The sequence below is a fragment of the Diceros bicornis genome, chromosome 14 (genome assembly GCF_020826845.1).
Source record: "Diceros bicornis minor isolate mBicDic1 chromosome 14, mDicBic1.mat.cur, whole genome shotgun sequence".
NCBI classification, from domain to species: domain Eukaryota; kingdom Metazoa; phylum Chordata; class Mammalia; order Perissodactyla; family Rhinocerotidae; genus Diceros; species Diceros bicornis.
This window is the reverse complement of record NC_080753.1, coordinates 42,787,993-42,803,337: the sequence shown is the minus strand read 5'-3', so window position 1 is coordinate 42,803,337 and position 15,345 is coordinate 42,787,993. Positions and strand designations below refer to the sequence as shown.

General features: G+C 38.6%; 1 protein-coding gene across 4 annotated transcripts in view; it reads left to right on the top strand.

Moving 5' to 3' along the window:
• The window catches only part of CARMIL1 (capping protein regulator and myosin 1 linker 1), a 318,049-nt gene that overhangs the window by 206,246 nt on the left and 96,458 nt on the right, over positions 1-15,345 (top strand). For all 4 annotated transcript variants that reach the window (XM_058555125.1, XM_058555128.1, XM_058555127.1 and 1 more), the window contains 6 exons: positions 3,558-3,639; positions 4,395-4,494; positions 4,597-4,651; positions 9,410-9,582; positions 11,494-11,562; positions 14,300-14,393. In XM_058555125.1, coding sequence (XP_058411108.1) covers positions 3,558-3,639; positions 4,395-4,494; positions 4,597-4,651; positions 9,410-9,582; positions 11,494-11,562; positions 14,300-14,393 — 573 coding nt within the window. The remainder of the gene's footprint in view (positions 1-3,557; positions 3,640-4,394; positions 4,495-4,596; positions 4,652-9,409; positions 9,583-11,493; positions 11,563-14,299; positions 14,394-15,345) is intronic.

Here is a 15,345-nt window from a genome sequence, read left to right as displayed (position 1 = left end):
AGAAGGCAGGTTTGCTCTGTGTGTTGGGCGTCATTGCTGTTCCCTTCATGTATCACTTTCCTATTAGGCTGAGTATGGAATGCAAGACGGAAACTGTTTCCCCACAGGAAGCATATACGAAGCAATATAATATCTGCAACCATTGAACCTTGGAAATGACTGTATTTGTATATATTTTTCTTAGATTTTCTTAAGAAAAATGTATTTTTCTTAAATTGCCTTTTGGCATCAAACACTGCTAGCAAGAGGACATTTTCAGCTGGATCGTGTCAAACCATTTTTTGTCCTTGGAGAAACCTACAATATTCACAGTTTTGTGTGAGAAAATTTCTCAGAATAAAAACTGTTTTTTTAAAAATTAAAATTGGAACCCCAATAGAAGAAAAGTGATAATTTGAAGGGTTATTTTATACTTAAACTTGTAATATTTGCCACATCTTTTTAAATGGCAAGTGATCTTGAGGAAGGAAAATAGATTATTAAAAGTTCTGTCTAGATTTCAGTGTCTTAGCTTCTCTTGTCCCCATTATGGATATTTGAATGTTAAATATAACTATTCTCTTAGAACGGGAGTAACATCCTCCTTAAATGAGAGGATACTTCTCTCTTAGAGGAAATGTGATTTTATTTTTAACATTGAAAAAGTATTCAGTGATTCAGTTGCATTTACTCCTCTTTGATCTTGCTTTCTTTTAAATAATGCTAGTGTGTGGGATCCAAATGAGGGTAATTTAAAAACCAGTTTTACATGCACACATGCAGACACAGCCTCTAATTATGCAAATTCATTTAAAAGGATTTTCATTTACAGTAATGGAAAAGCTTTTACTGTTTTAGGAAAGCTTTATCTTTTGGGGAATTTTAGGCATCTAATAACCTATGAATTCAATCGAATGTTCTTGGTAACTGAAGATCAGTTATTTTCTTATTTAAATTTTTGATTTTCGTTTTGGGAACAAATTTTAGTTGGAAGTGTTTTTTCTGACTCTTTGCTTTTTTACATTGGGTATTGATAGAAACTTTAGCTTCTCTATTCTTAGTCTGGTTACTGCTGATAATGTTTTTTGTTTTTTCTCCTTGGGCTTTCCTTAGCTTGGCCATTGTGTAAGTACTTTATGAATCAATAAATTAGCATATCTTGATATATTTGATTATTTTTTAACAATTGAATAATGTTAGTTTTATGGTATATGCTATAAATATATTTATAATATATAATATATATAATATAATCAAGAGTATTTATAAAATAAACAGAATTGAGCACTTAAATGTCACCTATATTTTCCATATCCATAAATGGAATATTTTTACTGTACTTTATAATAGAAAGTACAAATTTTCTTGTAGAAATTTTAGTTTTCAACAGAGAAATCACTAACAGCAAATAATGAAATTGTCAAGACTTGTGCACTTATGTTTATCTTCTCAAAAGCATAATTTTTGTCATGCTCTGAAAATCAAATTATTTCCTTGAAGTGTTTGCCTAAATCATTTCTTGCCGTAACTTTGATGCAGTCACATGCACATTCACTTCTTCGCCTTGTAACAAGCTGTGATCTGGAGCAGTGCTTCTCAAAACTATTTGTGGTGAAGAACCTGCTTTTTCTTTTAATTTCTAATCTGTCATAAACCAATACTTTTGCAAAAATATAATAAAAATGAATTACTGGAAGATTTAAAAAGACAAAAAATACAAGCCCTCAATTTTTATTATTAGATGCAACAGACCTAAAATTGTTATTACTAAGGTTTCTAAAATATTTATAGTCAATTTCTATACTTATTTTATCTCAAGCCTGTAACAAACTTTGCAGACTGCCACCAATCCATGGACCACGCTTTGAGTAGCACGGTGGTAGGGACGGTCTAGAGGTAGTGTGATAAGATGGGCTTGGTGGAGCATTTGGGTAAGCTGGAGAGCTCCTGAGAAAACAACAAAGTGTAGTGAAAGGGGCCTACTCACTCTTGGCAATAGCTGGCCACACTGGGTTAGAAGCCCTTCAGCTGTGGAGTCAGTTGGTCTTGGTTTCCCTGGAGTATGTAGACCAGCCTCCTGGGGAGGTCTGCCTGAGTGACACTCACCTTCAGAGTTCACATCAGACACCTCAGAGTAATCTGCTGTCACCTTAAAAAGTACGAAAGGCTGAATTTAAACATATCAACTGCCATACTTCTGAATAAAGAGCAGTCTCAAAGATCTGTGCAAAACTCTGCTTAACGTACAAGCAGCCAGGGAAATTGGTAGGTTTTGGGCCAGGTTACCATAAAAATATTGCATCTAAAATAGTGAAATAACAATCCTTTAAATTCTAACATCAAAACTTGCACAAGTAGAAAGTAGCATCTTGTATTATAAATTTGGTATAGAAGTTTATATAAATTTTAATTTTCTTAAGTGAATTGAGAAACAACTATGTTCCTTGGTAACATACTAGGTTCCCAGTAAAGAGTAGTTTCTTTTCCCTTATTAGACAGTAAGTTCGAGCAAAGGGGCCACAGGTTAGAAACTTTGCATCCTGCACAATGCTTTACACATAGTAGAGACTCAAATAGTCGCTGAATGGAAAACAAAAAGATATTCTGACCTCTGTAAAATGTGCTTTTGGTTTCATGGGAAAAGATGAAAAATACTGTGTTTTATAGGTTGCCTTTCATTTTGGCATAAATTAGGTAATGAGACAAGATTAACAATTCACTCTTAGTTTTGCTACAAGTCAACCACAATAAAAATGTTTTATTTATTTTATTTTATTTATTTTTTTTTTTTAAAGATTTTATTTATTTTTTCCCCCCAGAGCCCCAGTAGATAGTTGTATGTCATAGCTGCACATCCTTCTAGTTGCTGTATGTGGGATGCGGCCTCCGCATGGCCCGAGAAGCGGTGCGTCAGTGCGCGCCCGGGATCTGAACCCGGGCCGCCAGCAGTGGAGCGCGCACACTCAACCGCTAAGCCACGGGGCCGGCCCTAAAAATGTTTTAGATTAATCTAAAATCTTCTTCTGTGGCTCAGTGAGTTTGTACAAATCATTTTGTAATCGCCTGCAACTATTTACTACCTGCTGTGTAACAGTGAGACCTCACACCATTTCTGTAGGACAGTTAAGGACGAGTCCTTTCTGAAGTGGTTGACATTCAAAATTAGTCTTGATTGTCTCCTTTGGTTGTTTTGGTGATACTTGGTTGAGAGTTATACCTTGAAATCTGTAATAATCAAGTAGTCACATTTTCTCATTTATAAAGAGATTCATTGGATTTCCAAAAGTCAGAAGTGAAGAAAATTCTTATGGGTTGACAGACTTGGCCAATGGGGACCTTGGGTGGTCTCCATCTTTTTTTGGTTCTTTTTCTAATAACTTTTGGATTTATGTGGTATGGGAAACAGCAGAAATGACTAGTGGTTGGCTCTTTACCATTGATGGTAGCTTTTTTGGAGTTGATAAGTTTCCACTTTTTATTTGGTACTGAGTTTAAGACTGTATCTCCTATTATTAATCTTTTGGTTACACCTCCAATAGGTGAAGACTTTACCTTGTATTTGGTTTGTGTTTCCCTAGCTGAGATCGGGAGGTGCACAAGTATTAGAAGGTTGCATCGCTGAAATCCACAACATCACCAGCTTAGACATCTCTGACAATGGTAAGTCAGAAATCAGAAAAGAAATAGGAACATTATTTGAAGCAAATTAGTAAAGCAAAAATAATCTTCTAGTGCAATCTAGATAACACCTTAATAAAAATGTTATTTTACTTCTTGACTAATAGGACTTTTTAATTTAACAATAGAGTTTATTTATAGAATAAATCTGTGCCAAAGTCTTACTAAGTTAATTCCATGGCCAAAAATGCAAGGTCTATGCAGTAAAACAAATTAGTTGAAAAAATATATAATCAGTACATTGACAAAGTTAAAGATCTGAGTCCAACCTTTTGCATTCTTGGTGATAATAAAATTGAACCTTTGTTTCTTTATTCAGAAGCTTATTTCATTAGCTTCTCTTCTGCTGATTATAGTAGCATGTGAGTATGAACCTGTTAAATTTGCATGGACAGCTACAGTTACTTACCAGTGAACAATATGTTGGAATCTTCCCTCACAGAGTGGTGGGAAGATGTAAAGCGCTCTGCCATTATTCATTCGTAATCCTTGCTGACTTTGTTTAGCCACTGATTGTATAAGAGATTTAGATAAGTCTTTGTAGAGAATGAGTTTATCCCTGTGAAATAATAGGATATGAAAAGAGAGCAAAAAGTTCCTTTGAAAATAAAAGATTAGAATCCCAGGGCCCTCAGGAAAATCATCCAACTGCATGTCACTTTTGCTTAATTGTGTTCCCGCTGAAAATCCATTTATACGCATGTGTTTTAATTCTCCACTGCTCTGATTCTTTCCAGGTTTAGAATCTGACCTATCTACCTTAATAGTGTGGCTCAGTAAAAACAGATCAATACAACACCTGGCATTAGGCAAAAATTTTAATAATATGAAATCCAAGTAAGAGTTTTGAATTTTTTTTATATGACAATGATGAAAATAACCAGCCTTCTGAAAGCTTTTGATTTGATTCCACTGTCCACATCTTTAAAATCTCTTTAGAAATCTGACACCTGTGTTGGACAACTTAGTACAGATGATTCAAGATGAAGAATCAGTGAGTATTATTCTAAAAACTTTTGCCTAAAATCTTTTGTTTGTTACCATTCTTACTAATTATTTCTACTTAGTTAATGCTGATATGCTTTCAGATAATTTTATCTACATATACATTTTCTATTGTTATTTAAAATGGGATAAATATTTATGCTTTAGTACAGTTATAGAATGTATTGAAAATTTACTTACTCTTCATTCAACTCATCACTAATTAAAGGAAGATTGTAATAGATGAAAAGAAGTATAAATTGACTCAAGCTCATCTTTTAATAAATCTTACTCTTTCCTGACTTCAGCTAATACACTAATCTGCAGGCATGAATTTTTACAATCCAGTTGACTTTATGATCTTATATCATGCTGAGAAACATCATATTGCTAATTTGAATTTTGTCTAATAATTATGCCGAATTATAAGAGACTAGGAGAGTTGTCCCCCATCTTAAATTGCTTCTTAAGCTCTAGTAATCCTTATATTTTTATCCTTTTTAGTTGCTTCTGACCAAGAATTGGTTCAGGGTAAATAAATTTAATTCCAGACAGTATCCTATTTTGCTGCCCTTTAAAATGCAGTAGAAAAAAGAAAGATATTTTATGGACAAAGCAAGAAGCCCTCTACCATTAATTCCTTTAATTGAAACCTGGTGTTTCACACCTTATATTTTACTGCTGCTCTTTAAGATTTTGTCCTTTTCCTAGGTTAGTCCTATTTGGCCACCAAACTCAGCTTTTACGGTTCCTAAAATCCAAATCAATTTGTATTCCTACTGTGAAGATTCACATTATTCATGTTCTGTGATAGCTACTTCTGTAGGTCATGAGAGTGATTTCCTATATTAATCATGTGAGATATGTCACATTTTTAAAAAGTATCATTTTTCCTTTTGAATTCATACGGTAATAGCAAATTCTATTTTAAGTGTAAGCTAATTTTTCTGAGAAATCTAAGGTGCCGGGAGAGATGGAGACTGAAACTTTTCCTTGCTTCTCCTTGCCCACACCTCTTTGTGGGGCTCTGGTCTGGAGGGCAAGAGAAAATTCTGTTCTGCTGCCTTTTCATTGTGTGGATGTAATTTCCAACCTGTGGGCAAGAAAGGAAACTCATTATTATTTAATGAATTCACACACTTCTCTTTGTCCTCATTTGCTAATAAACCCCATATTTTGTTACGTTTTTACTGGATTATTAAAATTAGGGGCATGGGGCTGGCCCGGTGGCATAGTGGTTAAGTTCGCACGCTCTGCTTTGGCGGCCCAGGGTTCGCAGGTTCGGAATCTGAGCATCGATCTACACATCGCTTATCAAGCCCTGCTGTGGCAGGGGTCCCACATAAATAAAAAGTAGAGGAAGATGGGCACAGATGTTAGCCCAGTGGCAATCTTCCTCAGCAAAAAGAGGAGGATTGGCAACAGATGTCAGCTCAGGGCTAATCTTCCTCACCAAAAAAAAGGGGGGGGGATAATTGGAATGTAGTTTATACCTTTCAGAATTTATGCTGTTTGTTTTACATATTTAATTTGACTTTATACTACCCTGCTTTATTTGAGTTTCTGATTTCCCGGTATTGGCCCAGTTTTAAGAGGTCGGGGAAAGTTACTATTGCAGAATCATGTTTAATATTCATACCTAAATATTTGTTTCTTAGTACATATTTTAGGAAAATTATATATTTTATGAAAAACATATTTCTTAATTTCATCTTTTGCTTATTACACAAGGGTCTTCAAACTCTGTTTCTATAATTTTAAAAGTCTGTCACTTAAAGATAATCTTGATATTTAAAACACACCTAGGGCCAGACCTGTGGCTTAGTGGTTAAGTGTGTGTGCTCCGCTGCTGGCGGCCCGGGTTCGGATCCCGGGCGTGCACTGACGGCTTCTCCGGCCATGCTGAGGCTGCGTCCCACGTACAGCAACTAGAAGGATGTGCAGCTATGACATACAACTATCTACTGGGGCTTTGGGGGGAAACAAATAAATAAATAGAATTATAAAAAAATAAATAAATAAATAAAAATAAAACACCTAAAAACATATTTGCAGATGGTAAAGTTTGCTATATAAATGTGAATTCTGTGAAGTTCTAAGTTTGAGTAGTGTGCTGCTAATAATTAATATACAGTGAAAAGCTGTTTATGTTCATGTCACTGAAAAGTAGGTAGCTTTTTCAAAAAGCAATTACCTTCTGTTTTTTTTCTACTTCTGAATCAGTAATGTACAAAACAATTTAAAATGATTAGGAATTGCGTCTTGTGACTATAAAAATTCTACCAAAAACTGGCGCAGTTGGGCTCATTTTTTGTTTTATTCTTTTAAAGGTTTTTACACCTATAAAATTCTGTTTTTGCGTTTTCCACCCTGACCTTGTGTTTGTAAAGCTTGTTCTTTGACAGTCCATGGAATACTTTATTTACCTGGTATTGCACGTGACGTTCAGTTGGAAAACCTAGACATCGCCTTCAACCCTAGACAGTGGTTGTCAGGCTGCTGCGCCCAGAGTTGTGGGATGGTAATATTGAGGGGCCAAGAGTACGGGGACTCTTGTTTGAAAGTATTACATGCAAACCCGTGTTGTAACCAATGGAGCAGAGTGTGTTTCTCCTGGGAGTGCCTGTAACAAGGAGACAGAATCTCAGCGTAAGCACGTTCAGCTATGAAAAGAAATAGTAAGATTTCAAATAGTCATGTTACACGGAAGTGCAATAAATCAAGAAGGGATGACCTTATAAATATGCGTGCAATTCAGGCTGTTCTGTTGGCATTAATGACTCTGCCCATTATTTTTAAGTGTTAACTGGGGTGTATTAGAGTTTGAGTACAGTACTGGAATTGGTGCTCACTAGCTTGGAGACTTGGTAGTTTTCCAGTATTCAGAAGCAGCCATAATATATCATTTTTGTAGTAGTTGAATAGAGATGGTTGAAATGACGAGAGATGCAATTAAAGCTTTTTATTAAAGCAACATTGCATTTGTTTTTATTTAAAACGTTAAGTTTTCTGAGTCTGTAGCATTTTTAGTTAAGTGTTTCCCATTTACTTGAGTGTGGGAGCTTAAGAAAACTGAAGCACCTTCACTCAACCTGCCTGAGTCTAGGCATATGCAGGCTTTTTGGCTGAAGTTTTAATTGCCTTAAGCACCATTTAACTTTTAAAGACTTGATTCTAATTAATATAATATTACCTTTTGATTTTACCATAGATGTAATAAGTTAAGAAAGGTGGTCAAATTTGGACAATGAGGACATAAGTGTCGTCACTTGGTAAAACTATAACCAAACGCATAATGCTGCTTTGTGGATGTCTGAGTCTTGAAACCATCAGCACCCTCATCCTGCCTCCTTCAGCCATTGGGCAGATGAGCCTCACACAGGTGTTCCTTTGGAAGTCAAAGTTCAGTGGTTGAGTGAACACACATACACCTCAGGCTTTGTGCGTGGGTCATACAGACCCCCAGGCATATGTTGAGAACCCCAATCCCACAGGCCACTGTGGAACCTGGTCATAGATGACCCTAGAAGCTGCTTCCAGCATCCAGCTCCCTGTAATGTCAGAACTGCTTATGGAATAAGCATATAGAATTGTTTAGTATGGCTGGGCCAATATAGAACATCTCGAGCAACCCAGAAGACATCCAGATTCCCCAGGGAAGTCTGAAATCTGACTTTTAGAGCCACATTGCTTCAAGTCCTGGAATTCTTACCACTTCATTAATTCAGTTATGGCTGAAATCAAGGATTGCAAATTCCAATGTCCACAGGGCCAGGAGGGCAACATAAACAAATAAAGTGAGCTGGGGGTAAGTAGGGAGTACTATTCATTTTTTTTGTCAGATACTGTGCAGGCCAAACAAAACCAGCTTCCAGGCCAAGTGGCTTTCAGTCTCGGGCTTAAATGGACAGTGAGTGGGTTGGTTTGGATTCGCCGTACAGCCTATGGTAATATAAAGGTTACACGCATTTGACTTTTTCTTTTTTTTGAATTGTAGGTATGTCTTCTGATTGGTGCTTATAAGATAAAGCTAAGAGTGATAATCAAAAAGATCTAGGATAAGCTAATAGGGGCAATGTTGTATTGGGGTTAAGAGTGCAAAATTTGGAACAAATTGTGTGGTTCCAGTTCAGCTACTTTCTGTGTGACCTTGCTTGAGTCACTTAAGCTTTCCATTTCTCACTTTGGAAATGGGAATAACAATACCTAATGTAATAATACCTAAGTATTGGGTTACTGGGAGGATTAAATGGATAAATACACATAAAAAGCTTAAACAGTGGTTAAACATAATAAGTGTTCAATAAATGTCAGCTATTATCTTGGCTGGTTTTCATTTTGCATTTGGCCTCTACTAGTATTTTAAGATGTCATTTCACCTTCCTTAGAAATAAAATGGACAAAAAGGGATTGTATAGCCATACTGAAGCTCAGAAATTTTTGTGTAGTATTTTAATTTATTTCTTCCCATCTTTCACTTCGAAAGAGCTGCCATCTGCCACTCTAGGTATCTTCCCACGGCTTCCATTAGAAGAGAGGTGGCTGGTATTCAGCATTAAAACACAAGCTCTCCATGTTTGATTCCACAGGTCCATTTTATGCCAGAACCTTCAGGTCCCACTCATCAGGTTCTTTTAGACAGAAGTTTCAAAATCAGACACTTGTGTGTGTGGGTGCCTCCCCTCAGTGATTCTCCACGGAATGGGTCATTGAGGGTGGCAGCTGCTGTGATGAGACTGTGTGAGCACTGCCTCTGTTCCCTCCACAGCCTCTGCAGTCCTTGTCCCTGGCGGACTCGAAACTCAAGACTGAGGTCACCATCATCATCAACGCCCTGGGAAGCAACACCTCCCTGACCAAAGTGGATATCAGTGGGAATGGAATGGGGGACATGGGAGCCAAGATGCTGGCCAAAGCACTGCAGATCAACACCAAGCTCAGGTACGCAGGTCAGGCATTCAGTCGTGAGGAGTGGACACGTGTTCTAAGCCAGGCCTGGAAATGATTCTGACCAGCAAGCATTGGAGAGCGGCTGTGCCCGAGTGGGCTGGAGCTTCCCGTGAGGCCAGCTGGGAAGAAGAGGCGACAGTTTAAAGTCTTTTGTCAAAATACGGGGGAGGGTGTTCCCAAATTTAGACATAGTGATTCCTTCAAACTGTTGTCTTAAAGATTTCCATTGTGAGGTAAAATCTGACTGAGAACTGTTGCAGTGTCCTGCTTCACATTAGTGTCAACAGCTGACTGATGTGTGGGGAAAGGCAGTGAGCAGCAGGAGGGTTTTGTAGGCAGTGCCAAACGAGCTGAGCTGGAAAGACTGAAGGAATAACACAAGGGGCTTCACTGTACTTGGCTGTGAGCCCAACGTCTTATCTTCCCCTCCCCACTCCTGCCAATATAAAGACTTAAAACCCAGGGGATCCACTGGTCAAGGGCAAGTTCATACTGGGTGCTAACTGTTCTGTTTAGCAGTTTTCATCCATAGTGCTTCCCAAGCATGGCTTTTCTTAAGGACTAGCTGTGTAGTAATCATTTTTCTTAAGGACTAGCTATGTGGTAACCACTTTTCTTAAGGACTAGCAATGTGGTAATCGCTTTTTATAAGGGCTAGCTATGTGGTAACCACTTTTCTTAAGGACTAGCTATGTGGTAGCCACTTTTCTTAAGGAGTAGCAATGTAGTAATTGCTTTTTATAAGGGCTAGCTATGTGGTAGCCACTTTTCTTAAGGAGTAGCTATGTGGTAACCACTTTTCTTAAGGACTAGCTATGTGGTAGCCACTTTTCTTAAGGAGTAGCAATGTAGTAATTGCTTTTTATAAGGGCTAGCTATGTGGTAGCCACTTTTCTTAAGGAGTAGCAATGTAGTAATCGCTTTTTATAAGGACTAGCTATGTGGTGACCACGTTATCATCCTTCATTCTGAGAGAGCCGGGTTGCCACCTAGCCCAGCAGTGTGGTCAATGAAGAGTTGATCCACATTGCCCTTCAAGGGCTCTTTCTTGCTGTTTCCTGTGCTCTCTAACATAAGACAGAGTCTGAACCTTTTGTCTAAATGAATCTGAAAGCCAAAAGCTGCAGCAGTTTCTTTGAAGGTCGGTGTGTATGTGGAGAAGGTCACTGAGATTAGGAGGGGAAGGCAGTTAGAGGTTGTGAGACCGGGATCATTCTGACAAATAAAAGCCGTTTCATGTGTCAGGTGATTTGACAAATCCTAAAATACCTCCGAAGTATTCACATTCTGAAGGTGAAATAATACTTTTCTTCCAAAATAGATTTTGTGTTTCAAAAGTAAACAACCTCCTATTTTTAGTAACTGAAGTTTTGCCTGCAGACTGAGCAAAGTTCCTGGGGCTGCTGATCACACTGTCTCAGGGCAATGATGAAAACATAAGAAAATATGACAAGATTCCCTCTAGTTGTTTAGAATGGAAAAAGTCTCAGTGCCTGAAATTCTTTTTGTTGGATGTGAGACTGTTTAGCATCTTTTGTAAATAGCTTCAGCCTCAGCGGTGAATACTTAGAATACTATTGGGAGACTATCAGAGAAATCAGGTTTTCGAGTTTTCTGGCTAGTGAAGCATTAGGTAACTTAACGGTACATTAATATGTGTGCTGTTGCTTTTAAGTATGGTTTTTTCATGCTACTTAGCAGTAAATATGTTAAGAATATAACATTGGGGGAAATACTCCTTGCTTTGTTTGAAACAAAGGTGAACGTTATTCCTTGCTGATGTAATGCCCCTGTACTAAAATACCTAGACAGTGTTGCCTATGAGAGATTTATCTTCAATGGGAGAATCATTTCTTCCATTCCTAAGTGTCTGATCCTTTATGTGATTTGGTTTCCAAACAGGACTGTAATATGGGACAAGAACAACATTACTGCCCAGGGCTTTCAAGATATAGCTGTTGCCATGGAAAAGTAAGTTTAATTAGGACTTCTTTCTGGCAAAATACAGAGGAACCAGTGGTGTCTTTGTTGTCTGTGGGGTAATAAAAGGAGTAATAGATTGGGAGTCAGGAGATCTGGGTCTGAGTTAGTCCACTGCTAATCACCCATGGGACCTGGGAAGACATTGACTTTCTTCTGGTGTGAGTTTCTGCAGCTGTAAAAGGAGGGCAGAGATGCTTGTTCTGAAGACACTACCCTGTTGTGAGGATTAAATAAGATCATGAGGGAGGGGCCATACAATGGTTGCCTTGCTTCCTTCTCCTTGTGGTTTCACGATCTCTTTCCACTAGGTCTTGCTTTTTTGCCCATAACGACAACTTTGAATGCACTGCTGAAAAGAAGGCTGAGGTCCAGAAAATAAAAATGAAATTGATGAGTGGCAAGCCCAGGGCTAACTTGTCTCATTCCTGTAAAAGGCTTTTTTATTACCTTAGTAACCAAAGTCTGCAATTATTATTTATTGTCGAGTTTACTCACCCAGTAAACTAAATGAGAAAATATATGATACAAACATGGCTGAAAAAAATACCGGAAATCTGGTCTTTCTGAGCTTTTCACTCCTCGTATTGTATTCTAAAGGCAGAAATGATCAAAGCAGATTTATAGTATTAAAAATGAAAAGTGACAAAATGTGGATGAGAAATAAGGGGCAAGAAGTATAAAAGTCAGTCCCCTGGGGAGGGGGAGAGGGTGCTCATGATTCTGTTTTCTCCCAGATTTCCCTGCATGCGTGAGTCCTCCTAGGTGGAGCTCTCACGCCCAACATGGTGCCCTGAATAAAACCCTAGACCTGGAATTAGGAGTCCTCCTTTCAGTCCCCAGTTCTGTCACCAACAAGCCTATGATCTTCAGCAAAGCATCTCACCTCTCTGATTAATTCTTCTTTTATAAAGTGCGGAAGTTGGAGGAAATTCTCTCTAAGTGCCTTGCAATTCTAAATCTCATGGTTCTGCTTTAGCTAGGAGGTCAAAGTTGCTGCCACCACGGGCCGTCACTAAACATGGATAAGGCGGCTCGCACTGACCAGTCACCGCAGCCACCTGCCCCTGGAGCCCTTCGTGACTGCAGAACCACCTATAATTACTCCTGCTCACCACAAAAACCTCCGATTGGGAACATTTATTTACCAGTAGCTGCATTTGGGTGCTAATAGCACAGTTGCTGCCCTGATGGTGTTGTAGACTGCCAGCCCAGACTGGTCTTGGTGAGAAGCCAAGAGCATTCACACCAACATTTCCAGATTGATGGGAGGGCTCCCTGGATTACAGTCTGTTATGTACGCTGTGCTTCAAGATGCCAGTGGTTCAAAACCACATTTGGTTTAAATAAACTATCCTAGTCTGTAGCATGATTAAAATTGGATGAGGGAAAGGAAAATCTTCAAAGCTGCAAAAAAAGATGTATTGTCTCTTAGTTTCAGTTGGCTGGCTCCTCTTAAACCAAACAAAAACAATTTTGCTACAACAAAGCTAAGGTAAAAATTAAAGTTATAGAAATAGCAGCCTTTTCTTTGCTGGTTGTTTTACATTAAGCCATCATATAAGTTGGACTGGATGAAGAACATTTTTTCCATTAGATAATACCCATCCAGATTACTGTTATTATTAAGATAATTGTTTGTTTTCTTTATTATTCATTATTTTAGGAATTGTTATTTTTCTCTCCTAGTACAAGTTATCTAAATATCCATGAGCATCCCTTGTGAGTGCTGGTTATTGTTTAGAGACCTAAAACAAGCCAGCTGACTCGTGATTCCAATGCACTAGGAGAATGCCACAGTTGCCGCCACAGGACATGGTGTAGGCATGGACAGGTGCATTCTGGAGTGGGAGAGGGAACTCGAGTGCTAGAGTTTGCAGCAGGGGAGCAGATGTTAACGGTCATCTGGGCACATAGCAGTTTGGAGCAGGGTCAAGATCAAAGGCTGGAACACAGACTCAGAGTTCTGTGTGTTTTCTTCACACAAAAATGACTCACCCTTGCACGCTCGTGTCTAATGAGCTGGTCAGCGCCGGTGAGGAATATGTAGACACAGTACTCCACAGGTCCTTCATTGGCGTCTAGAGCCTGGCGGACCTGGACTGATCTTGACGGCAAACTGCAAGGACCCGCAGAGGTCAGGGTGCGTAGCCAGGCAAAAAGCTCGTTCCCAGCAGCTTTTCTGAAGACGCTGCCTGATTTCGGACTTATTTAAAGGAGCCCAGAGCCTGAACAGACTGTTTTTGTGGATGCTGATGTCCTTGCTTTGCAAGCAAGTGTTTTGTTTTGATGTTGGATTTTTCCTTTAACAGTCTGGGTCTGGCTGTCACTCTCAGTCACTGTGGAGATTCAGGTACATTCAGATCTACTGGTGACTCAGACCCAAGAAGTCGAGGCTGGACTTTTTTCCTAGGCTTTCTCTCAGTCCATCTTTCTGGTCTCATTTTGAAAATTCTGTCCTTGATATAAATGAAAACTGAAAACAAAACCACATTCATTAAAGTGGTGTCAGTTTTGTAAGACAGTACGAATTGACGAGGTCGCCCGGGGTGCTGCACACATGGATATGAAAGAAAGCTTATCTGCAATCTAGGGGCCTAAGATGGTCTGGTAGTTTAGAATTTTCTAAGATACTCTGGCAACTATCATTTTGGATTTCAAAAAAGAGTGCTGAATTAAGGTAATAGGAAGTTATTTTTAAATGAACATTATTTTCTCCTTTTTCTAGGAACTACACATTGAGATTTATGCCGATTCCTATGTATGATGCTTCTCAAGCCCTAAAAACAAACCCTGAAAAAACAGAAGAGGCTCTGCAGAAGGTACTGAAGAATCAATAGCTTAATTATAATAAATTGACATTTGAATTGAATCGTTTTAATAATTCTGAACATATGAGTAGTACTTTGTATTTTACAAAGCATTTTTTCTCATTGACTTATATTCTTATGATCACAACTGGCATAATGCATGACTGGAGGAGGAATAAAAGAAGGAATACTAAAACTTAACTTGAAATTTAAGTGGAGTAAAATAACATTCTTACAGCATCAACATGCCAGAGCTTAAATGTACATAGACAACTTCCTGTTTGTCCTTTGGAGAATGTGTGGAACTGAATGTCAGCTTGCACAACCTGCATCCTCTTCATCCTCAACAGATAGAACCTTCTCTCTTTTCCTCATCAAGAAATTTAGGGTATTATTGAGATCTCCCTTCACCAGCTCTGTCTGTAAATGTGTCTAAATTCATACCCATTTCTACCTCCTTTCTGGCAAACCCGGAGGATGATGGGTACCTCTCCCTTCAAAGTCCAGCCATCCATAGTGCCTTGGACCCCACCATCTCTGCCGTGTGCTGGAAACTTGCCCTGTGAGTCATTCCCTTAATATCTTCATCCTTCTCTTTCTATGGTTGTGGTTACTTTTCTCTCCATTTTTAGATATGCTCCAATATTTCCCATCTGAAGAAGCCTACTCCACCTTTACTATGGTGATATTTAGGGAATCTTTGAAATTTTTCCCCCTTGTACTCTCATCCGGTGGTACCACCCTCTGTCCAATCTCCCAAGCTTGACTTTCCTTTCCCATATCTTCCTTAGCCCATCAGTCAGCAAGTTTATGGATTCTATAGCATAAATCTCTTCATTAGCTCTCCTCTTCTCTGTTCCTACTACAGATGCCTTGTTCTAGCCTCATTATCTCTCACCAGGATTATTGCATCCTCTTGTTTGTTTTCCATGTTGCAGTCAAAAATAGCCATCTTATTTCATGG